Here is a 23,928-nt window from a genome sequence, read left to right as displayed (position 1 = left end):
CAAATCCTTATCATGCCTCAGAGAGAAGTGTAGCAGTTTGGATTTGAATAATAATATTTTAGGAAAAATGTTCGAAGTCAAATTCTACAAGTCACAGATCAATGAGTATCGAGAAGTATGTCGAGAAGTCCAAAATGACTTGTAGAGAAGTCACAAGAAATATCGATAAGTCAATATGCATGTAGAGATCTCAGATATTGACAAGTCAAAAAGTTCATGTAGAGAACTGGAGATATCAACAAGACATTTCTTCATATAGAGATCTAGAGATTTCGATAAGTCAAATCTTCATGCAGAGAACTAGAGATATCGACAAGTCAAAAGTCTATGTAGAAAACTAGAGATATCAGCAAGTCATTCGACATGTAGAGAACCGGAGACCTTAATAAGTCATTAAGACATGTAGAGAACTCAAGATAACGATAAGTCATTTTACTTATCGGTATGTGACATCTCTACAGAACAAAAGAGATTTCGACAAACTATCTCATAATTCAGAATGCAGACAAATTGAAGATTTAAGATTATCAGTCAACAAACAATTCTATCACTGAATTGGAAAGACTACAAATACAGTTTGAAGAATACAAGATCAAGGAACAAGATTCATTGGTCAAAAGAGGGTCACAGAACTATTAAATCTCACAAATTTGCTAACACTGGAAATGGAAAATATACAAAGTAGATTTAAAAACTGTGTTATTCTATTTTAATGCAAGTTTTGTAATACCGTGCATGTTGATCTATAATTTATAAAGCATGTCAAGTGTCCTTTGTTTAAAATATAACAAAGAGATATAGGAAAAATCTTGTATTCGCTCTCTTGTAGCTAATTTCTTAATTTAAAGAACACAAATTTGTAACAAAACAAATTTGATTTTAATAAATCAAGTGAATTTTTAATATTTGATTTATGTGTTCTGCATTAGTATTTTATCTTTACAAATTTATATATCTTTCTTGTTCTAAATAAGCAAACACTATCACAAATTAATTAAGTTAACCTGTTCTGTGTTTCATTACATACCTGACATTTTATAAGAAAATAGACCCTGTACAATGCAATTTTATTCACACTCTCTCGAAATATTTTTTAGTTCTACCTCCTGATTACTTATTCTCATTAGAAAAACCGCATGTATAACATAAAAAAAGTAATAACAAATGTCGGTTTAATTAAACATATGAACATGGTAATGATTTACTAAAAAAGTACACAACATTGCAACTACTGATTGAAGAAAAGAAAAACAAAGAAAGCATTGTAACAAATTATATTACAGTGAGCTAGAAATTGTGTAACTCAAGCTCCCCAGTAAAACTCTCGGACCACCACTGCGACAATTTATGGGATTTCTTAGTCTTTGTCTTGTTCAAATTTGTCACAAGATAAGCAGTTGGAAGCAGATGATATGGTTCTGTAGCTAGTGAACGTGATGCAACAATACTCATCACAGAGACTTGTGTTCCCATATTTCCAACTGTAGAAGCACCTATACTCACCATTGCCTTTCTTTGCTCAAAGTAAGCAACATACTGGGAACAAATTGGATCCTTTGGATTCACAAACAGGTACGGAGTCCACCCCGAAAGCTTGATAAACGGGTTATCGACTTGCGATGCCTGGTGGCCTATTAGGCCTAATGATAATCCTGCCCTGATTACATCCCCAATAAGTCGAGCCCCGAACTTTAATATCTTGTTCTTGATTAGTAGCTCCAGAGGTATTGATAGTGAACTGAATGGCGGATTGAAAAGATATGTTTCCAGGAGAAATCCCATTTTTACCATGTTTCGTCCAACTAATAGTGCAATAAGTGAGCCTAAAGAATGTCCTGCTAGCCATACATTTGCAGCACCAACTTGATCAACTAGTATTTTCACAACTCTCAAGGCCTTTGCAACTCGGGAACTGTTTTGAAGTTTATGCTGAGAAAATACGTAGTGCAAATCCAGTTTAATATCTTGTTTTATTGTGCTCCATTTGATTACTGTACCTCGAAATGCAAGCACGTATTTGCATGATGATGTGTTCAGGGGGGATTCAAACTTGTAGATAGCTCCGAATATCGAGGAATCGGAGTCATCTATGAGCACTTGGGGCTGTGATTGGAAATTGAAAGAACTCCACCATGGAGGTGCTAGAGCATAATGGCCTTTTCGATTGTGTTGACGATCTTCTTCCAGAACGTAGACGCCTTGAACTAAGCTTGCAGCAATGGATCTTCTGTGCTGTGTGTTATCCCTTCAAATTTGTACATGCAACCTTTTGTTAGTACATGTAATGTAAGTTACAAATTAATCAGATGTGAACATTCTATAACTAAAACACAGTGCAAGAATGATGTAGAATAATATTTTTGGGTTAATTTGATCTACCAGTTGGTTGCACTTAAGTGTACAGGTACTGAATATTTGAACTTATCTTTCCAGGATGCCATTGTAACCAAACCAGGTCCTTTTTTCCTCCTCTTCCGCTTGTTTCCCTTTCTTCTCAATTACAAAGCATAAATGCTTTTATAAGAAAAAATATTGGAAGAAAGAAAGAACAAAGGAAAGAAAGTATGTGACTGTGAAACTAATTAATCTGGGCCGTTCAAACTTTCCGCAATAAATCATTGCGGAAGTTTCTCCAATATTTCATTGTATTTTCTTTCCACCTTTTTTTCCACATCCACCTTTTCTTTCCGACGACTTGTGTACAATTTCCCCTCCGGCTGCTTGACTGCTTAATACAATGTGTAACATCTAATACAAGCCAAGTCTGTCTTTATGCAGTCAACTAGTATTTTAAGGTATTATGGTGTCATTATCTTTGTACACTGTTTCCATACTGCATTTTATCTTTTTACTCTGTTTTTTTTCATTCTAGATTAGTTGGTAGTACAAAATCAAATCCTTCCATGCAGCCGCTTTGCCACGTAGAGGAGAGAATGGCCTTGTTGCAGTTCAAACAAGGGTTTGAAATCTTGAAAACAGCCTCTCATGCGCCTTCTGCTTATCCGAAGATCCTATCCTGGAAGCTCCAAGGAAACAAGTGTGGTGAACATTACATCTATGGTACCTGCTTCGCTAAACAACTTATTCTTTCTGTCATCTCTTGGGCTCAGAGGGTGTGGTTTAGAGCAAGTCCAACAATGTCCTACTAGATGCCTTATAAGTCCAACAATGTCCTACCTAGCAAGTCCACTTGTTAGGTAATGAATCACACACAGAGGGGGGTGAATGTGTTTTCTTGTTTTTATGCCTTTTCTTGAATGTTTATGGTTGGTAAACAAAGTGATCTAAATCTTGTAGTAAAATGTGTTAACACAAAAATAATGTTAATAAAACAGTGAACACAAATCTTACAAAACTCACTTAATTTTATATTAAAATTAAGAATGTCTTGCTACAAAATTTCTGGGTTCTTTGTTGATAAAGAACTCAGCTTCTTTCTTAAGAGAATACAAGAGATTAATCTAGATTATTACAACTGAAAGACAAAGAAATAGTGTTTACTTTATAGATCAGTAAACACTATTTTATAAAATGCAAAATCAACCTTTAGATTATTTTTTAAGTGGTTGAATTTGGTGCGTTGGATCTAAATCACGCGGATCGCTGACATGACATTAAATTTAACTGTCATGGGTTGTATTTAGGAGTGTCAATTTATATTTGTTTCACTTAGTTTTACATTATGAAAATTAAAATTATAATACTATGATTATTTAATCATTTGATTATAAAATAATATATTATTATAAATATTAGAATATATATTTAACAACTAGTTATTGTACTAAACAAATGAAATGAAGATTTTGGTTGATTTAACATATAAACCACCGAAAATAGTTTGCGGTATAATTTAGGATTATAATTTATTTCTAAAAAAATATTGTAATTTGTTAATCTTTTTCATAAAAGATTATAATTTTATAATTTATTTTGACAACTCATTATTTTATTAAAAAAAATTGATCGATTTTATGATAAATTCCATTAACAAGAGTGTACGGTGAAATTTAGAATTATACTTAATTATACTTTATTTGTTAAAATTATCGAGATCTAATGATTAAAATATATTTATTTTTCTCTAAAAAAATTATCATATCAATAAATTATATAAATCTTGACGTCTTTACGGTTGGGTCATTCATAAACAGTTTTTAAAAAATCGAAACATCGGTACGGGACTAAACACTAGTAAGAATAACTGGTCAAACTACTAGTTAACTGTTAAAATAACAAACCAAATACATTTATTTTTTTCTAAAAATTTTATCATATCATTAAAATATATAGATCTTGACATCCTTACAGTTGGATCATACATAAACATTTTGTAAAAAATCGAAACATCGGTATGAAACTAAACACTAGTAAGAAGTATTTGTCAAACTACTAGTTGACTATTAAAATAACAAACCAAATACATTTATTTTTTTCTAAAAATTTTATCATATCACTAAAATATATAGATCTTGACATCCTTACGGTTGGATCATACATAAACATTTTATAAAAAATCGAAACATCGGTATGAGACTAAACACTAGTAAGAAGTATTGGTCAAACTACTAGTTGAATGTTAAAATAACAAACCAAATACATTTATTTTTTTCTAAAAATTTTCTCATATCACTAAAATATATAGATATTGACATCCTTACGGTTAGATCATACATAAACATTTTGTAAAAAATGGAAACATCGGTATGAGACTAAACACTAGTAAGAAGTATTGGTCAAACTATTAGTTGAATGTTAAAATAACAAACCAAATACATTTATTTTTTTCTAAAAATTTTATCATATCACTAAAATATATAGATCTTGACATCCTTACGGTTGGATCATTCATAAACATTTTGTAAAAAAATCGAAACATCGGTACGAGACTAAACACTAGTAAGAAGTATTGGTCAAACTATTAGTTGACTGTTAAAATAACAAACCAAATACATTTATTTTTTTCTAAATTTTTTATCATATCATTAAAATATAAAGATCTTGACATCCTTACGGTTGGATCATACATAAATTTTTTGTAAAAAATCGAAACATCGGTATGAGACTAAACACTAGTAAGAAATATTGGTCAAACTACTAGTTGACTGTTAAAATAACAAACCAAATACATTTATTTTTTTCTAAAAATTTTATCATATCACTAAAATATATAGATCTTGACATCCTTACGGTTGGATCATTCATAAACATTTTGTAAAAAATCGAAACATCGGTACGGGACTAAACACTAGTAAGAATAACTGGTCAAACTACTAGTCGACTGTTAAAATAACAAACCAAATACATTTATTTTTTTCTAAATTTTTTATCATATCATTAAAATATATATATCTTGACATCCTTACGGTTGGATGATTCATAAACATTTTTTAAAAAATCGAAACATCGGTACGGGACTAAACACTAGTAAGGATAACTGGTCAAACTACTAGTTAACTGTTAAAATAGCAAACCAAATACATTTATTTTTTTCTAAAAATTTTATCATATCACTAAAATATATAGATCTTGACATCCTTACGGTTAGACTATTCATAAATATTTTTTTAAAAAAACAAAAAATTAGTTTGGGACTAAGCACTAGCAAAAAGTAGTGGTCAAACTACTGATTGACTGTTAAAATAGCAAACCAAATACGTTATTTTTTTTCTAAAATTTACATCATATCACTAAAATATGTATAAATCTTAATATTTGTTTCGTGAACAGCTCGGTTCGCAAATAACTTGTACAAAGTTAATAAGTTACTTAAATAATTTATTTTAAAAAAATTAAATTCCGAAAATAATTAATATTACCGAATGCATTCATAATAAATAAATACAATTGATTTCTACTAAAATTACAATTTTTAAAAAAGCGGGAAATTTCCCCCACTTTTGCAACTAATGTTTTAAAAGTTCAGAAAATTTCCCGTCATTTCAAAATATCAAATTCGACCGAAAACGGTTGAATTTAGGAGTGTCAAAAAAAACGCTGGCGGGAAAATTTCCCTCTTTTTTTTTGGAAAGGCTAAATTCGACCGAATGCGGTTGAATTCAGAAGTACTGCTAAATTCAACCGTATACCCATTTTTTTGGTAAGGCTAAATTCGACCGAATGCGGTTGAATTTAGGAGTACGGCTAAATTCAACCGCATACGGTCACATTTGTTGCTAAATTCGACCGCATAAATACGATGGTAATTAAATACGACCGCATACGGTTGAATTTAGCCGCACCCCTTAAATTCAACCGAAAGGGGTTGAATTTGACCCCCGTTGTATTTAATCGGTTGTATTTAACCTTGTTTTCTTGTAGTGACTGATATAAGGTTGAATGATGACTTTGATATTTAATCCACAATTCAAGTATTTGGCTTTAAGTAATTGCAAAATGAGGAAGTTCCCAAATTTCCTTCAGTTTCAAGATGAACCGGAGGATCTATTCCTTGATGATAATCAAATTCAAGGCCTAATACCAGAATGGATTCGGTTTGGCTTGGAGGGAACCAAATAACAGGATTTGAGCATAATCCAGGTGTTCTACCATGGACTCGTTTAAGTTTGTTGTCCCTTTGGAATAACATGATGGAAATCTGCAATGTGAAATCCCTCGTTGTGTTAGAACTGAGTGACAACAACTTCGTTGGCAAGATTCCTTCATGTCTAGGAAACTTCAGCAATGACTTGATGATACTGGATCTGAAAAGGAACAACTTTAAAGGGAGCATACCTGAAATGAGTTCAAGACTGAAGAAAGTGGATTTAAGAGAAAATCAATTCCAGGGAAAACTACCAAGATCATTAGCAAACTGCACCGTGCTTGAAGTTCTTAATCTGGGAGAGAATCAAATTGATGATTCATTTCCTTTGTGGCTTGGAACTCTTCCAGAACTGCAGGTCCTAATATTGCGATCCAACCTGTTCCATGGTGCAATACAGAATTATACCACCAATTCAGAGTTTCCAAAGTTGCGAATCATCGACCTCTACAACAATTCTTTTGCAGGAGATTTGCCACTTGAACACTTCAAGAATTGTGATGCCATGAAATTTAAGGTAGACAAGCTGGAATATATGAATACCATAATCCTGCCATTAATTGGGGGTTGGATACTCTCTCAAGACTACGATATTACAATCACAAACAAAGGTACCACGTTATTGTATGAGAAGGTCTCTAGCCTGATTACATTTGTTGATCTCTCCAGCAACAAATTCACTGGAAAAATTCCAAACTCCATAGAAAACTTTAAGAATCTTCACTCCCTCAATCTTTCAAACAATTTTCTCAGTGGTTCTATCCCAACAGTCACAGGAAACGTCACTGCTCTAGAGTCATTTGATATTTCCAAAAACAATCTCACAGGTAAAATTCCTCCACAGTTAGCAGGTCTGGGATTCCTTGAAATATTCGACGCGTCTTTTAACCATCTTACTGGACCTATACCACAAGGGAAACAGTTTAATTTATTTCAGAACGACTGTACAAAGGAAACATGGCATTATGTGGATCACCTCTATCCAAAAAGTGTGGAGAACAGCCAACACCTTCACCACCGTTAAGCTCTAAAGAAGACGATGATTCTGATTCATTCTTGAATGTGGTTGATGTGATCATTGTGTCAATTGAATTTGTAAGTGGGTTAATAGTACTCGGCATTATATACGGGAGCAAGCTAGCAACAAAGTGCTCCGAGTGTATAATTATTTGGTTCTTGAAAATCTATATATTATAAATTGTTTGAAATCTATATTTTGGTTCGGATATGATTTTTAACTTTAATTTGACGAGTGGACTATCCATTTTTAGGTTTGGTATCAATATTAAATTTATAAAAGATTCATGGATCAACTTATTATGACCCATTTTAATTATAGAAACTTTGCAATACAATTTTAAATATGAATTGTTTTACTTATGGTAAGTTTTTAATATAAATTTGAAGTAATGTTTAAATTTTAATAAATCTATTTATAGAAATAATCTCATAAAATATATAACATAAAAATAACATATGTAACGAAAGTAGTTCTTAAATAAATTTATCATAATATGTAGATGCAATACACTTATTATATAGATAATTTAATCTATCATAATCATATTATTCAATTTGAATTATAAATTTATTTATTTATTTTATTAAATAATTTTTGAGATCCCGTATACATAGCACGGGTTATAAACTAGTTACCAAATGAAAAAGTAAAGCTACGGATGATCAACCTGTAAACAAGTCTTCTCAACAAAATTGTTAACTCAGATGTTTCGTTGTCATTCATGCATGTATTCAGTTCTTTCAAAAAGCGCTTTGTGATTTCATGCAACTAAAGCCCCTCTTCTTTATGCTGTATAGTATATATCTGCAAAATTATTTGTTATAGCAAGTACCGTACTAAATGTAAAATGGTTATAGTTATTATTATAATTTGGTATTAAAAAATATTTTTCTATATTAAATAGAACTTCAAGATGCTAATTGGATTTTGAAATCAAATAATTTCAAATTTAACTCATTTTTATTTTTTTTTACTAAATATTATTTAAATTTTATCATTATGCATCATTTATGATTACTTAATGATGTATAAATGTATCATTCATTTTAAATTTAGAATCATGCATACATATATCCATTCTTGCATACAAGAACCCTTTTGAAATTGAAACTTTTAGCATTTGATTTAAAATTTTGAAATGACATAATTATAACATGAAACTTGCTCTCAGAATTTCACTTAAAAACCTCATTTCATGTTAAGTTAGATACATGCATTATTTTACTACAATTGGGTTAAAAAAATTATAAAAAGGTCGTATATGCAAATGGGGCATGTCTACTAAGTGGTCACATGCATTCATGTAAAATATTTATAATCACTACTGTAATATAAATATCCGAATTTGTGTCAGATTATCATAAATTCTTCTCCAACAATGATCTAAATAGTAATCTAAATTTGGATTAGTGAAAATTCAAATTTGGATCACCACTATTCATTAATCCAAATTTAGTTTAATATTAAATAATAGTTTTCTTATTAATATATTTAAATTTATTAGATTAAAATTAATTTGTGATTAATTAATGAATGTAAATGGTATTTTATATCTTAATTAATGAAATGAACGTGTTTTTCGTTAATTAAACATATAATATTTAATTATTTTTACGTATATTAAAAAATGTTATCCTTGATTTAAATAATTTATCAAATATAATATAAATAGTTGATAATGGTTAAACATTAAATTTAAAAATAAAGAGTTTAATATAATATTTGTGTATTATAACATGTAGATAATTTGGATCACGCTGTTAGAGTTTGGCGGAAATTTGGATCAGAGTTTGGATCAGTTCATAATCCAAATTTGAATTTTTGGATCAAAACTGTTGGAGTTGACTGTTCTAAGAGTGATCCAAAAAATGTGGGATATATTATCTCAAATTATCCTTCAACAATGATCCAAATATTGATTCAAATTTTATCGATCTAAATTTGCATCGTTACTATTCACTAATACAAATTCAGTTTAATATAAAATTATCGTTTTCATATTATTATATTAAATTTATTGGATTTTAAATTAATTTTTGATTGATTAATTAATGAATGTTAATGATGTTGTATATCTTAATAAATGAAATTAATGTGTTTTTCATTAAGCATATAATTTTTAATCATTTTTACGTATATTAAAATTTTTTGTCTTTGATTTAAATAATTATCAAATATAATATATATAGTTGATGGTTAAACATTAAATATTAAAATAAAAAATTTAATATAACATTCGTGTATTATAATTTGTAAATATAATTTGGATCAAAATTTGGATCACGTTGTTGGAGTTCGTCAAAAATTTGGATCAGAGTTTTGATCAACTGATAATCCAAATTTGAATTTTTGGATCAAAACTGTTGGAAATGGCCTTATATACTTCCTTTGTTCGGTTTGCCCATCGGGAAACGGGGTGTTCGACACACATTTTAATATTCCTTTAAAGTATAGTTATGTAAATTATTATATTTTTTTTTCTTTTGAATAAAAATTTAATATTTAAAGTTTAATATAGGAAAAAAAAATAAAATTAAATTACGAAAGTATATTTTACGAGTAGTACCCAAAATTAGATTCAAAAAATTGTTTCAAAATGATGTGATATGGGTGATGCAGCATTTTTGGCTATTTTGATCGGTAAGATTGATGTGAATATATGAGCTTCAATCTTATTAATTGTATGATGATCAATTAGAACATGTCATGAGGCATTTTGAAACCAATTTGGGATATAATTTTGGATATCTAATTTTTCTCCTAATTTATATTTAATTTAAATGGGTTCCGACTTCCGTGTATTTGAAAAAAACATGTATTGAATTAAATGGTAGAGGGGAGGGAGTACTTTTTTATACCTAATTTTGTAACTTTGAGATTACTCTTTTTACAAATCAAATAAGAACTTGAATTCTTTAGTCACTGGATCCAAAATCATGTTTGTTCTCCGAATTCCTGGCATAAATTTGCTAAACTAGTTCCATTTAATTTGTGCAAATTAAATTTCCTGACAAGAATTTCGTTAAAGTAGTTTCTTTTTAATTGTTGAAAAGAAAAATTATCTTCAAAATAAATTTATAGATCTTAAAAATAATAATAAGGGATATATTAAAAATATTAAATCCACGGCTATTTTTTAAATTCAGGGGCAAAAAATAAATGAAAAGGTTAGATTTACCCTTAGATTAATTTTTTCTAGGATCGTGCAAGGCTATTTTGATCTTTTCAGTGGGCTCTAAATTTAACATTTTTCTAAAAAATGAAATTTATAAAAAAATATATCAATTGACCCGTGAGACCGCATAAACAACTGAATAATCTATAACTTGACCCGTGAAGAGCGGCTTCTATCCACCCCCTTGGTGATAAACGAAGCTTCCTTGGTTCCTCTTGTGTGCTTGGTAGTTCTCTCCGAGTAATCCATCCGAGTTTTTAACCCAATTTATAATTGGGTATTTTTAATGTCTGTGCTCAAACTAAAAATCTTTATAACTTTGTCGGTTACTAGAATAAAAAATGTTAAATTTATATATTACTTGTTATAACTCAAAAGTTTCGCTGTCATTAAAATATTCGTAATAATAATAATTATTACGCTAACTTAAAAAATAAATTTGCTGATGAAACTGATTAGTAAAGTCAAATGTGTTGGTTTAAACTAATTTAGAATAAAAAAGAAATGTTATTTTTCAGGGGTAATTGTAATAATATTTTTGGCTCTTAAATTTATATTGCAAATCAACCGAGAAAGTAAACAGCATAATATCAGCCATCCAAAGTAAGTCCCCAAGATCCACCTTTTTGTCTTTTCATAACCATCCAAACAAAACCAAAATCTTTTCAAACCAGAAATATAATAAATAAATAAAATAAAATAAACCCAACATATAATAATAAATAAAAATTCAATATATATATAAATCATCTACGATCAGTATTACAGATTTCGAAAATCGGAACTATTCGGTTAAAATATCGATTTACGATTTATCGGACGATTTTTAAAAAATTAGATATTTAATCAACGATTTATCAAAAATCGATTAAATACAATAAATATTTTTAATCAATTTTTAAATAATTTATCAGCAATTTTTGAAAAAACAGTCCATTTTTATAACAGAGTGATCTATCATATCAGACATATGATCTCTGCTCTGTTTCATTCTTCACACAAAAATTTTCTCTCTCTCTCTGTTTCGTTCTTAAATCTTCACACAAAAACCATCTCTCTCTCTCTCTGTTTCGTTCTTCAATCTGCACACTAAAACCATCTCTCTCCCCCCCTCTCTCTCTCCCCCCATCCCTATAAGGCTATATCACAAGCTTCTTCATGCATGTATAAATTTATAATCTACACACATATACACGGATATGTACAGTAACACACTGATTCTATAACAACACACATACACACAACATACATACATGCATAAAAACACACTGATTCTATAGCAATAAAAACATCATCTATCAATACACCATGTAATTCTATACACACACAAATATACACACAACATGATGGACAATGAAATCCCCTACACAAAAAGACTCATGGCAACCATGAACACAAGACCATCATGGGCCTTTCTACTTTTACTCTTCACAGTGGTTTCAATCCTCACGCTTCAAATCAAGAATGAAAAATCAGTCCTGCCCATATGGCCAGTTCCGGGTCGGGTCATCGGGTTTTCGGGACGGGTCAAAAAACCCACTTGTGTTGGGTTCTTCAAGAATGTCCCGGAGAGGAAAATGGTGAAATCAATAAAATATTTTGGTGGGATTGGAGATGGCAAGACTTCTAATACGGCAGCGTTTTGGAGGGCAATGAGTTTTATGGGGACCTGGCAAGAAAAAGGTGGGGCCCAGCTGAATGTTCCTAGAGGAAGATGGGTCACTGGGAGTTTTAATCTTACTAGTAATTTTACCCTTTTTCTTGAAGAGGGTGCTGTAATTTTGGGGTCTCAGGTATGTAAAGTTTTGATCTTTTTTACAGTTTCTTGAATTTTCTTGATTTTAATAAAGTTGGGATTTTTGAGGTTTGGTGGCCATTTTCTGATTTATTTGAGCAAATTTACCCTTTTTCTTGAAGAGGGGCATGTAAAGTTTTGATTTTTTTACATTTTCATGAAGTTTCTTGATTTTGAAAAAGTTGAGGTTTTTGAGTTTAAGTGGGCTGTTTTTGATTGGTTTGGGTGATGTTGTATGCAGTTGTGTAGATGTTTGTGTGTGTATTTGATGTTGTTGCAATGGGTTGATGTGTTTTTACTTATTTTTACTGGCCTTATTATGATCTTTTTTAAAAGTTGAGCTTTTGGATTTTGAATGGTCATATTTTGAGTAGTTTGAGTAATGTTGTATGCAGGTATATAGATGCATTATATGTATATAGTTTTCTTGTGATGGGTTATACACTTTTTTTACTGGCTTTGTTATTATCTCTTATGCAAAGTAGAGCTTTTGGACCTTCAGATAGGCATATTCTATTGAATTTGATGTGTATATAAATATTCTTGTCTATATTGAAGGTTTAATTAGCTTTGTTTGTGACATTGGAAGAATCTAGAAATGATTTGCTGGCAATGAAAATGTATTTGTTATTTAAGGTGTTATGTCAAAAATGGTATTTTGAAGTTTTGTGTTTGTCCACGACTCCATGTTATTCATTAAATTACATTTCTGACCTATTCTTCAGTTCTTTGTCTTTGCTATCTGGCTCTAACATTGTATTTTAGTAACCTATCTCAATCCCGTGTGTGAAAGTGTGTTTGCACCTGATATTTGTGTTGTACTTCATAAATTTTGTCATGTGATCATGTGACAATATTCATATGCTCAAATGCAGAATCCAGAAGAGTGGCCTATTATTGAACCATTACCTTCTTATGGAAGAGGGAGAGAAAGATTAGGAGGGAGACATATAAGCCTTATTCATGGAGATGGTCTCACTAATGTTGTCATTACGGGTATGTGAAGATGTATTATTATTACTATTATTATACCGTTTGGGAAGTGGAAGAGCGCCGATTCTTGAAATGGGGTGGTGAGTAGTGGCTGTCGTTAATATATAACCAAGATATCCCATCTGGGAAGTAACATGTAAAAAATGGTTTTACCCATGGACTTGTGAAAGGACATGATTACTTTAAAACGATTATGAAGTTACATTTTGAATTTATTTAAGTTGGTATAAAGATAAAACAACCTAAAAGGAAGTGAGTCTTTAGAGATTGTGGAAGTCAAGTACTCAACTAATAGATAGTCTTTTTTTTGGTAATTAACTAATAGATAGTTGATCTTAAATAATATGTAGTCTAATGATAGTGGGAAGGAAGATCTTGGGCATCATCTTGATGCAGGGAATCATACCTTCTAATGTTAGGCCTACTAATTGTTTATGTGTAAGCAGAAGGGCATCATGCCCCTTTTATTAGAATAAATTGATTATAAACCTTTTGCCTTCCACTGCACTACATTTGGCATATTGAATGAAAAAATCAACAAATTTAATATTTTCACTTTCTCTTTATGCTTTGTGGTCCACCTCTTATAGACAATCTACAAAGTCAAACATTTGGCGAGAAACGCGTGATAATCTTTTACTTTACAAAAAGAGGAAAGTGTATTAGTGTTTTAGGCAATAAGATCATAACTGGATTGCTGGATCCTTGGGTTTGGTCAAATTAATTATTAAGTAAATCTTAAATCTGGCACCTTTTTTTCACATATTTGGTCTAAAAGATTAGAATTTGCACAATGGATGCTTTTTGATGTTTATATGCCTCTTCTCATTGGAATCTTTTGCTTTTTACAGATTTGTAAGTGGCTTTTAGAAATCTTGTATAAGCATTTACATCTAACGGAGATAAAATATATATACTTTTAATCTCTTTGTCTATATTAAAATTGATTTTCTTGTGTATACACTGTGGTGTTGAGTGTCCTACTTCATGGTAAAACCAATTTTGTACTAAATGTTATGCTAAGTAGTCTGCTTGTTTGCAGGGGAGAATGGCACTATTGACGGTCAGGGACAAATGTGGTGGGAACTGTGGTGGAATAGGACATTAGAACATACCAGAGGGCACCTTGTTGAAATGATGAACTCACAAAATATACTCATTTATAATCTCACCTTTCTCAATTCACCATTTTGGACCATCCATCCTGTTTATTGCAGGTCCGATATATTGTCTTGCACTCACAATTTTGATATGATATACTTTATAAGATTTGTGGAAATAATCATTGCTACTTGTTAATATTTAAAGTTCCTTTTCTGCAGTATTATGATTAAAAATCATTAACTTGTTTGAGAGTGGAGCCTAATCTTCCTAATTGTATTTGTATACCTTACCGTTTGTCCTTATAAAATATAAATGGATAGGATTACTAATTGAAAATGGTGTCCAGGTTACAAATTGGGTATTATCTTGACTTTGACACCCGCATTAAATGAGCTGTGAAATGGTATTACATTCCAGAAGGAAAAGAAGCAAGCTTGAGGACTTGTTTATTTAGGGAATTACATCATTTTAACAATTAGGGGCTCTGTTAAATGCAATGATCTATTGTTATCCTATCTGTTAAGTGAATTATGATGCTGATAAAATTTCAACTTTAGAACCTTGTACGTTTGGTATTTACTATAAAAGCATGCTCTTGAAGTTTATACATTTGAAACGTTGTCATTCTTTCTTACAGTAATGTAGTGATAAAAGATATGACAATCTTGGCTCCTCTAAAGGCTCCCAATACAGACGGTATAGACCCAGGTACATTGTTTAGAAATAATAATTTTGCAGATGGTGTCCTCAATTCTACATTTCTAATTTTGTTAAATTGAGCTTGATCACAAGCGAAGGCTTAAACAGATTTTTCTACTTACAGATTCAAGCATGAATGTATGCATTGAAGATTGTTATATTGAGAGTGGGGATGATCTTGTGGCAGTGAAGAGCGGTTGGGACCAATATGGTATTGCTATGTCTCGTCCAAGTTCAAACATAATTGTTCGCAGAGTGTCAGGCACAACGCCTACGTGTTCTGGAGTTGGAATTGGTAGTGAAATGTCTGGTGGTATTTCAAATGTGATAGTGGAGGATTTGCATGTGAGAAATTCAGCAGCTGGGATTAGAATAAAAACAGATAAAGGGAGAGGTGGATATATTGCAAATATCACCATAAGCAACATTACAATGGAGAGAGTTAAGGTGCCTATAAGATTTAGTAGAGGTGCCGATGACCATCCTGATGAGAAGTGGGATTTGAAAGCTCTCCCAAAGGTAAAGGGTATATCTATTAGCAATGTGGTCAGCTTCAATTCATCCAAAGCCCCATTACTTGAAGGTATTGTGAATGCACCATTTGAAGGGATATGCATGAAGAATGTTAGCATACTAGGCCTGCCACCATCTGCAAGGTGGACTTGTGAATTTGTTTCTGGCTCAAGTGATGGAATTCATCCGCCACCATGTTCTGAATTACAAAACAATGGCTCTTCATCTTGGTGTTGATTAGTTTGAGTGCTTTGGGAATATGATGATACATGGTTCAAATGTCTGCAGACACGTGAAATATGGCTTCAGTGGTGGTTATCTGCTTTGAGCAAATTGGCCGAATGGGCGTGTTTCAAAGGTTTTCGTCTCTTTGACTGAAATGCCAAGGAATGATGCATGTTCTTGAGGCATACAGCTATATTCAATATTTGACACTTGATGTGCACATAGCTGCTCAATGCTGAGACACAGGGTTTGTTACCCATAAGCTTACACGCACCTCAGGGGTCAGGGAATAGAATTTGGACTAAAATATTGTTCTTTATTCTTTAAAATGTTTTTTGGAAGACCATTTTTAAATGTTTATCTGTTAACATAAGGATGTACAAGTAGTTACTTTGTAAACAGGCCTTTGATTTTGGGTTGAAGACAGAATATATAGAGAACTTTTTTAGTGACTTCTAGTTTTGTCTATTGATATCATTCTTGCACAACCATGTCCCCTTTTTCATCAGCTATCTTTTTTACCCTTGACAGCCAAAGTGGATGGCAAAATCAATTTTGCAGCTGTATCTTAAAAATTCTGCTCTTCATGCCTAAGCAAAGTCTTTGTTTAAAATATATATCCAAATGTTGCTTGTTCTTCAATAATTAGTAAGAAGCTCTTAAAAACCTTGATACCTTATGACTTCTCTTTCATTTATTTTGCTATTTCTTATTTTCTTTGAGTTAGGTGCTAAATAGAATAGGCACATAAAAAGATCACAGAAGAAATATATTATTACTTGTTAATTTAAATTTAAGATACATGAGGGAGGTGGAGACTAGAGGGACTTGCAAGCTTCACCATTTCCAGAACACATTGGAACCACACTTGTATTTGTCCTTTCCTTTGCACTCCAACTCCAAGTCATCAGAAATGAAAGGCACTTTCTGCAATATTAGCCATGACCCAGTTAACAGTTATGCTATTTTTCTAAATTTTTCTTGATTTTTTTTGGTTAATTTTTACTGTATGCACTGACCTTTTGCCTGGCAAGATCTTGGCAGCCGGTGAAGTTGTAAGGGAAATTGCATGAACCAAATTGCACTGTGTATGCCCTGTAAAAGTTTGCTCCACTTGTGGCCAATCTCTTCTTGTCATTCAAATCCTGTAATTTAATAACATAAATACAGTTTGTCAATACAAACTAGACAAGTCAAGTGCATCAATAACCAGTCCTTACTGATCATGATCAAACACAAATAAATGATGGCAAACCTTGTTAGTTTTCGATCTCTCGAGTGCATCCTCGATTGGGCCAGCATTGGCAGAAGAAGTAGCAGTGGCGAAAAGAGCAGCTCCAAGGAAAAGAAGTGCAGCCCTTCTTCCTTGGCTGCCGTCGTTTCGTGATTCACTAGAATCAGAAGCTTTAACACTCTGAGCCCTGATAACTGGTGTTTTAGCAGCCAAGGAAGGCATTGAAACAAACTTAGGGCTCAGGCTAAGTTCCGATGATCCGGTACCTGCTATAGCATAGCTGCATGCAAGCACACTAGAATTCATGGATGCCATTGGTATCGAAATTCTGCAATATTTTGATCAGAAAGAGCTACAAAGTTTGGATTGCAATAATTGGGTTGTGGTGGCTCGTTTATTTGGTTTATGGATAGGGCATTACAAAATGAAATTATATGTTGTGGAGGAGGATGGATAAGGTGAGATTTCCACACTCCCATTGGCAAGTTAAGGTCTTGTAGTGGTCCACTCTGCTTGTGCTAGCTATGTAAATGTGTGGTGAACTTGGTTTTCTTGGACCTACCATGTTTGTAATCAGCATATGTGATTCATACAATCTGTTCTGCTGCATTATCTGGCAGTGAAAAATAGTGTATTCCTAAAAAAAAGGCTATATTAAAACATTTGTATAAATCAGCTTAACAACCTACAAAACATCGAAAAAATATCAAGAACAGTGAATTATATACTTCAGGCATTTTCAAAGTTAGTTGTGTACTGTGAGTGTTACATGTAGCAACTGTCCTAAAAGATTGCTTCACAAACCTTTTACTCTTGTCTCAAAAGAGGCCAGCTGCACAGGACTCAATTCAAACAAAACAGAGTCTGCCTCTACAGAATAGACTTGCTTTTGTTAACAACAAAAAGAAAGTATACCCACAACTTATATATATTGCTACATGACATGATAACAGATTAACAGTTGCCTAGAACGAATCCGAAATGCGAATCAGCAGACCAAGATTGCTTACATAAACCTTTAATGCAAAATTTTAAAAAATATCGGAACAGGGGCCAGTCTACCTTTACACTGTTTTCCTGACAATGTAAAGATTTTTTTTAAAAAAAATATCCCTAAGAACAGATACTTGACATTGAGATGTTAATCTTAAACAAAAATGAGAGCAAGTCTGCAGACAGATATCTAATGATATAGTAATAACAGAAGCAACAACCATATCCAGATGATAAAAGCTACAGGAAAGGTAGAAGTTCTACACTTGCCCGGGGTGTCTGCTGGTGAAAACTAACCCCTACTTTACGCAAGAAGGATTAAATTGTATACTGGAATTGGAACTCCGGATTATTTTAGTAAACCAATAAGAAACAGAGTTGGATACACTTGTGGATCAACTATTGGGTGGTTTTCACGAGTCACCCTAAACGTGACAGTCTCCTTCTCTTGCGATGCTTTTTAGGTGCAGGTGCATTCTCCGTATCATATGGCAATGCAAGTGTGGAATGTGGCTTGCCGGTGAATGTTCTACCTTTCTTAGCAACCCATTTTAATGGCAGATTATTTACTACACTGCCAATATCAGTTGCATTATTAAGTTCAACAAGTTTTTGTATTTGATCAAGCATCTGCTGCGTCCAGGCCATCGACAGATCCAGAGAAATCGAACCATCCATTGGCTTCTTATACAGATTTGCTAGAATCTCCCTATAAGACTGAAATGACATAGAATTCTGGTAGCTTTGACATTTTTCACAAATCATATTGACCTTGATAACATGCTTGCAAAGATTGCCTTGTAACGACCACTCACAGTCACAGAACGCAAATTCAGACCCCGGGTTCCACACGACATGTTTCATGCTTCTCTCCTTTTGGCTCAAAACCTTCGCAAAGAGGTGATCCTTATCATCGAAGGTAACAGCAGTATCAGGAATTTGCATTGCACGATACCAGGATGTAGAAGCTACATATTCCTCCTTGACATTTTGAAAAGAATCACTTTCATCTGCATATCGGTCAAGCCAGTAAATTGAGTGCAATTCCGTCGTCAACTTGTGGACCAACCAATCAACTCTCTGGAGTGCACCAAGATGAGAGTCATCATACAATTTGACTTTTAACTTCACATGATATGCTTCTATAGCACCTGATGCCTCCTGGCTTGCTAGTGGGAGGCTTTTCATCGTGCTAAGCCACATTTCTACAAGAACAAAATGGACAAAGTAACTAGTGAAACTAAATAGTTGGAATTGAGCAATTATCTTTGGAAGGGAGGGGGAAGGGAGAGAAGGAGAACTAACCAATCTTAGGAACCCAGGTAGCAGTAAAATATTTCATAAAAGCGGTTTGATCAACAAAATCTTGGGTGAATTTATTCAGAGCAATAAAAGAATCCGCTCCATTCCAAATGCTGTATGCTACCTGTCCAAGTCGTTTAAAAATTTCTCGCTGAACTTCTATATTAGTACATGTTTTAACAATATTCCTCAACCATGATCTACGAACACGCCAGAGTGAAAATAACACGGGACATGAAAAAGACTCCCTGAAATTATGACATTAGTGAATCAGTTTATAGATTTATACCCAAACAGAAACCAGTAAAAGGTATAGCAAACATGCCTTATCGGATCAATCTCTGCTGCTGCATCATCAATCAAGAACCCACTGACCTTCCATCCCGGCTCGACAGCAATAACACGATCTACTAGAGCTTTCATCCATTTAGACACATCAAACTTGGCAATGCTACGAGTGATGATCCATGCAACAGGGAGTGCATGTTGCCGTGAATCAAACACAAGAAGTGTACACAAGGGATACTGCCATTCAAAAAGATCATGAGTATAAATAATCAAGGAAAATTTATAAACCAACAGGATCGGTTTGAGTACCTTAAGTTTCTTAATACCAAATGTTGAATCAGCTGCTATTAGACTGCGATGCCCAAAACGTATCATTTGTAGGAGTTGCCATTCAGTTTGAATCCCCAAGATGAAAGGATCAGTCTCTGAAGCATCTTGGTAAACGAAAACAGATTTCTTGTTACGCTCAACCCATAATCGAACACTAGCCTTATCATCAAGATCCAACTCATGTGTAGAGCGCTTTATGATCATCCCTAGTTTATGGACATACTGTGAAGCAAGTCTATCTACTTTCGCATTGGAACCACAGTACCTCTGGATCCCCTCAATGTGCTTCTCCACCACATTCTCCTCAGGAATGCCAAGATAAATCATTGACATAGTTTGCTGTTGGATCTCATTGCATATATATGGGATTTTTTTGGCCCCGTGTCCAATTGCATCTCTGTCAAGTGGCCCATGGCAGACGAATCCAGCTTTATTTACGTGGCGCCTATCATTGTATATTATTAATGCAAGATGTTGTCGTGCATACAATTGCTTCACTATAAAATGACATGTACAACCTCGCATGGATTGGGGTCTAGGGGCTCGGTTCCGAGTGTTTAGTCGATATCTTCGGCTGGGTAATATATCCCCACCTTCCCCATAATTCTCCGGACCAAAGGAACACCAAAACCTTCAGAGAGATAATTGAAAGAAAATATTGACAAAAAATTAGACAAATTGTTATCCTTGATATGTGATCCCGCTCCAAAAATATATTAACAAAAAGAGCCCAACAAACCTATGTTCTCCAGTTTAACAAATTTAAGCTTATACGGAAAATAATACCTATTAATTAACTTGATGGTATAACAGACCATGCAATATTGATTACCCCTATCCAGAGCATGCTAAGCTAGCTACTGATGAAAAAAATACAGCATAAGATTCAAAGAAAGGAATTAAAGCACAGTAACCCTCTGTTCCAAAGTGTCAAACTTACAAAATTTTGCAAATATTGGAAATATAAGGCTTATTTCCTCTCATTTTTATCCCTTAACTAAAGATACAATTTTATTAGTCGTAGCATGATCAATGTCTTTATCATACAATGATTAATTGCAATGTAAATGTTCTTGCAGGACTATTATTTGTTTTACAAAGAACTCTCTTGTGGAACACAGAACGTAAAACTTACATTCTATATTCCAGGTACTCATCATTCTTGTACTCCTTATTTTGCAAGCTTCCATTTACACGTTTCCTTCCCCTCTCAATATGGAACTGTGTTGGGCACTCTACATTGGAAGATTCTCCATCTATAAATGCATCAACACGTTCGTAAGGAATAACTGCTACTTCATCATAACGGTCAGCACTTCCAAACTTGGTCCAATGTAAGTCAATTGATGAGAAAATTTCGCCTTTTGGTTTTGGATCTTGCACAGGAATACTGAAAATGGAGGTAGTTATATCCATCTGCAGTAGACGTACTTAATATTTAGAGTTCATTCAGATTTTCTTGCATCCACCATCAATAGCACCTGGAAGAAAAATGCTCCACTGATTAGATTATAATAACCATGGATCCCATACATTTTATACAGTATCAAAAAATGTAATAAGGAATTTTTTTGTAAATTAAGTAGCACTAAATCCAATTGAAAGCAACAATCACATATATGTCATGAAGATTGTTGCTATATGTGCTGAGAATTGTTGTTGCGTATTGTGTACACGCAAATGACAGTAGTGAACATGGTCGGGTAGGATCCGCATCAGTGCTTCAATATTTCCTAATTTCCCTTTTATTAATCATTCAACCAACCACTGGCAAAGCCATAAATTCGGTTACGAGGGAGCCAAAATCCATGCTTCACAAATTTCTCATTTTTTTTAATTCATTTAATCTAAAAATTCAATCAGGGAAACAACAAGTAGAAGTGAAATAAAAACATATATAATACAAGCCGATAAACAGCAAAAAAAACTGTAATTTGAAAAATATAATATGTAAAAAAAAAACAAATTAATGCAATAAAATAGTAAATCTTAGAAAAAATCCGAGAACTTGTTAAGATTGTTACTAAGAAGTGATATGACGATGTATAGATATTAAACATAAAACATGTATGAGGCCTCAATAGCATAATCAGGGACTATAAAGTAACAGTGTGAAGAGGAGACAATCAGAGACTATACTGAAAGAATCTGCTTAAAAGTCGTCAAAAGCCTAGATCAATGACTAAAGCAAAGGAAGCCACACAGAGATTGTCAAGTCTAAGCCGTCAACATGACTTCAAGTGCATTAAATCTCCTACTATCAAAATCTGATTTTGTAATGTTGGAAAGACATGAACACTCATTTAAAGCAACAAGATCTTCACAAATAATGTCATGATTTGGTCGAGACAACAACTGCATGAGGTGGAACTAGGAAGCTATCAACACAAAATCCAAGGTGGAAACTTTAGAAACTTTTTTGAACATGTTACATCTAATTTTATATGCATTGAACCTTAGATATGTTTAGATTTATATGAGTTTAAGTTTAATAAATTACTTTTAATTCCAACAATTCCTCTAGCCCGTTCCAAAATTATGGTACAAAATTATAAAGTTAATTAGCTAAATATGGTTTGTTTAAATTAAGATTAAAAATGTTCAAGAAACTTTATAGGTGTTTATTTTAACAAACTTTTAGTGGGAATCAGTTCATACACATTTACATATATATATTATCCAGCCCACATATACGGGTACATATATATTTAATTGAACATATCCTCTAAAATACATATATTTCGATAAACATAAAAGCTACACTTGTAATACATAAAACATTGAAACCTGATGTATACTACAGCAAGAGAACAGAATATCAAGTTTAATTTTTATTTACGTATCGAGGTTTAAAACAAAATTTACTAGTAAAATCGTGAATTCATTCATCGAGATTACTCCTACAACATATATACATACAGCAAAACCTAATCAAGTTAAATTATTTAACTTTACATTGCCCTTACAAGGTCAATACATTTAAACCTCTATAAACAAATAGTAAAAACGTCAATTCATTCATCGAGAATTGGAGATTATTCCTACAGCATACATACAACATATACACATATCACAGCATATACATAATCATGTCAATAATCTCAATCCACGGCTTAATCAGAAAATGATGCGACCTTTAATCCACATATACACATACATACATATAATTGTAATGAATTAATAAGAAATTAAAGAGAGTACAGTATGAACCTGTGATAAGTGAGGATGAAAACGACGCCGTATGGTTCAGAATTGCCCGTAGCCACCGTGCTTATATATATATATGTATGTATATGTAAATATTAGTGGTGGACGAAAGAAAAACCCAGAGAAAGGAGGAAGGGTTTATCAGTTGCGACTCATTCTGGTAAAGATTAGTGTTTTAGGTTTGTGTTGTGTGTGTGTGTTCTATTTTTTTTATTTTTTTTCTTAAATTATTAATGTTTAGTGTTTAGGTGAGACTTGAGAGAAGTTATAAATAATAAAAATTTAAACTTACTTTTAAACTAGAAAATGAACGGTGTTTAGATACCAAAATAAAATTATGTACATGTTTCCTTATGATACCAATTCGTATCACCTCCTTTTGAGCTGATAATTATATAAATTTGTATCATATTTTGTCACGCTGAAGTCTGTCGTAATAAAAAGGTTAAGACTAAAAACATGTGGATACAGTAATTGTGTAAAAAAAAAAATTGTACCTCAATGT

At 32.5% G+C, this 23,928-nt stretch overlaps 5 protein-coding genes across 6 annotated transcripts; 2 read left to right on the top strand and 3 right to left on the bottom strand.

Moving 5' to 3' along the window:
- Positions 1 to 1,155: 1,155 nt before the first annotated feature.
- Positions 1,156 to 2,537, bottom strand: LOC141675119 (GDSL esterase/lipase At4g10955-like). The gene is made up of 2 exons (XM_074481837.1): positions 2,380 to 2,537; positions 1,156 to 2,245 (listed from the first exon to the last, which is right to left on the bottom strand). The coding sequence occupies exons 1-2, from the start codon at positions 2,439 to 2,441 to the stop codon at positions 1,288 to 1,290; spliced, it is 1,020 nt and encodes a 339-aa protein (XP_074337938.1). The 5' UTR covers positions 2,442 to 2,537; the 3' UTR covers positions 1,156 to 1,287.
- A 3,881-nt stretch (positions 2,538 to 6,418) lies between these two features.
- Positions 6,419 to 7,729, top strand: LOC141672441 (receptor like protein 27-like). The gene has a single exon (XM_074479045.1). It carries the CDS (start codon positions 6,486 to 6,488, stop codon positions 7,566 to 7,568), a length of 1,083 nt encoding a protein of 360 aa, XP_074335146.1. The 5' UTR covers positions 6,419 to 6,485; the 3' UTR covers positions 7,569 to 7,729.
- A 3,997-nt stretch (positions 7,730 to 11,726) lies between these two features.
- Positions 11,727 to 16,523, top strand: LOC141671426 (putative polygalacturonase). Its single transcript, XM_074477673.1, has 5 exons — positions 11,727 to 12,533; positions 13,411 to 13,531; positions 14,571 to 14,745; positions 15,270 to 15,340; positions 15,456 to 16,523. The coding sequence occupies exons 1-5, from the start codon at positions 12,084 to 12,086 to the stop codon at positions 16,079 to 16,081; spliced, it is 1,443 nt and encodes a 480-aa protein (XP_074333774.1). The 5' UTR covers positions 11,727 to 12,083; the 3' UTR covers positions 16,082 to 16,523.
- A 300-nt stretch (positions 16,524 to 16,823) lies between these two features.
- LOC141671427 (photosystem I reaction center subunit N, chloroplastic-like) lies at positions 16,824 to 17,722 on the bottom strand. 2 transcript variants are annotated; one of them, XM_074477675.1, is made up of 3 exons: positions 17,325 to 17,722; positions 17,089 to 17,214; positions 16,824 to 16,992 (listed from the first exon to the last, which is right to left on the bottom strand). In XM_074477675.1, the coding sequence occupies exons 1-3, from the start codon at positions 17,616 to 17,618 to the stop codon at positions 16,888 to 16,890; spliced, it is 525 nt and encodes a 174-aa protein (XP_074333776.1). In that variant the 5' UTR covers positions 17,619 to 17,722; the 3' UTR covers positions 16,824 to 16,887. The 2 variants fall into 2 exon arrangements, with proteins under 2 accessions (XP_074333776.1, XP_074333775.1); XM_074477674.1 differs by having other exon boundaries at positions 16,824 to 16,996; positions 17,325 to 17,718.
- An 890-nt stretch (positions 17,723 to 18,612) lies between these two features.
- LOC141671425 (uncharacterized) lies at positions 18,613 to 23,641 on the bottom strand. The gene is made up of 6 exons (XM_074477672.1): positions 23,427 to 23,641; positions 21,352 to 21,697; positions 20,196 to 20,847; positions 19,920 to 20,123; positions 19,602 to 19,842; positions 18,613 to 19,501 (listed from the first exon to the last, which is right to left on the bottom strand). Exons 2-6 carry the CDS (start codon positions 21,630 to 21,632, stop codon positions 18,717 to 18,719), a joined length of 2,163 nt encoding a protein of 720 aa, XP_074333773.1. The 5' UTR covers positions 21,633 to 21,697; positions 23,427 to 23,641; the 3' UTR covers positions 18,613 to 18,716.
- Between the last annotated feature and the right edge of the window lie 287 nt (positions 23,642 to 23,928).

Source organism: Apium graveolens, chromosome 7 (genome assembly GCF_009905375.1).
Source record: "Apium graveolens cultivar Ventura chromosome 7, ASM990537v1, whole genome shotgun sequence".
NCBI lineage: Eukaryota > Viridiplantae > Streptophyta > Magnoliopsida > Apiales > Apiaceae > Apium > Apium graveolens.
Note: the sequence above shows the minus strand (reverse complement) of the source record. Positions and strands in the feature narration are given on the sequence as shown.

Coding starts and splice junctions, on each gene's coding strand:
- LOC141671425 (XM_074477672.1), bottom strand. CDS start 21,632: ATGGATATAACTACCTCCATTTTCAGTATTCCTGTGCAAGATCCAAAA. Junction 20,124..20,195: donor TTGGTATTAAGAAACTTAAG/GTACTCAAACCG, acceptor TTTGAATGGCAG/TATCCCTTGTGTACACTTCT. Junction 19,843..19,919: donor AGATTGATCCGATAAGGCAT/GTTTGCTATACC, acceptor AATTTCAGGGAG/TCTTTTTCATGTCCCGTGTT.
- LOC141672441 (XM_074479045.1), top strand. CDS start 6,486: ATGGATTCGGTTTGGCTTGGAGGGAACCAAATAACAGGATTTGAGCAT.
- LOC141675119 (XM_074481837.1), bottom strand. CDS start 2,441: ATGGCATCCTGGAAAGATAAGTTCAAATATTCAGTACCTGTACACTTA. Junction 2,246..2,379: donor CACTTAAGTGCAACCAACTG/GTAGATCAAATT, acceptor ACAAATTTGAAG/GGATAACACACAGCACAGAA.
- LOC141671426 (XM_074477673.1), top strand. CDS start 12,084: ATGATGGACAATGAAATCCCCTACACAAAAAGACTCATGGCAACCATG. Junction 13,532..14,570: donor CACTAATGTTGTCATTACGG/GTATGTGAAGAT, acceptor GCTTGTTTGCAG/GGGAGAATGGCACTATTGAC. Junction 14,746..15,269: donor ATCCATCCTGTTTATTGCAG/GTCCGATATATT, acceptor TCTTTCTTACAG/TAATGTAGTGATAAAAGATA.
- LOC141671427 (XM_074477675.1), bottom strand. CDS start 17,618: ATGGCATCCATGAATTCTAGTGTGCTTGCATGCAGCTATGCTATAGCA. Junction 17,215..17,324: donor AGAGATCGAAAACTAACAAG/GTTTGCCATCAT, acceptor ATTAAATTACAG/GATTTGAATGACAAGAAGAG. Junction 16,993..17,088: donor AAGATCTTGCCAGGCAAAAG/GTCAGTGCATAC, acceptor TATTGCAGAAAG/TGCCTTTCATTTCTGATGAC.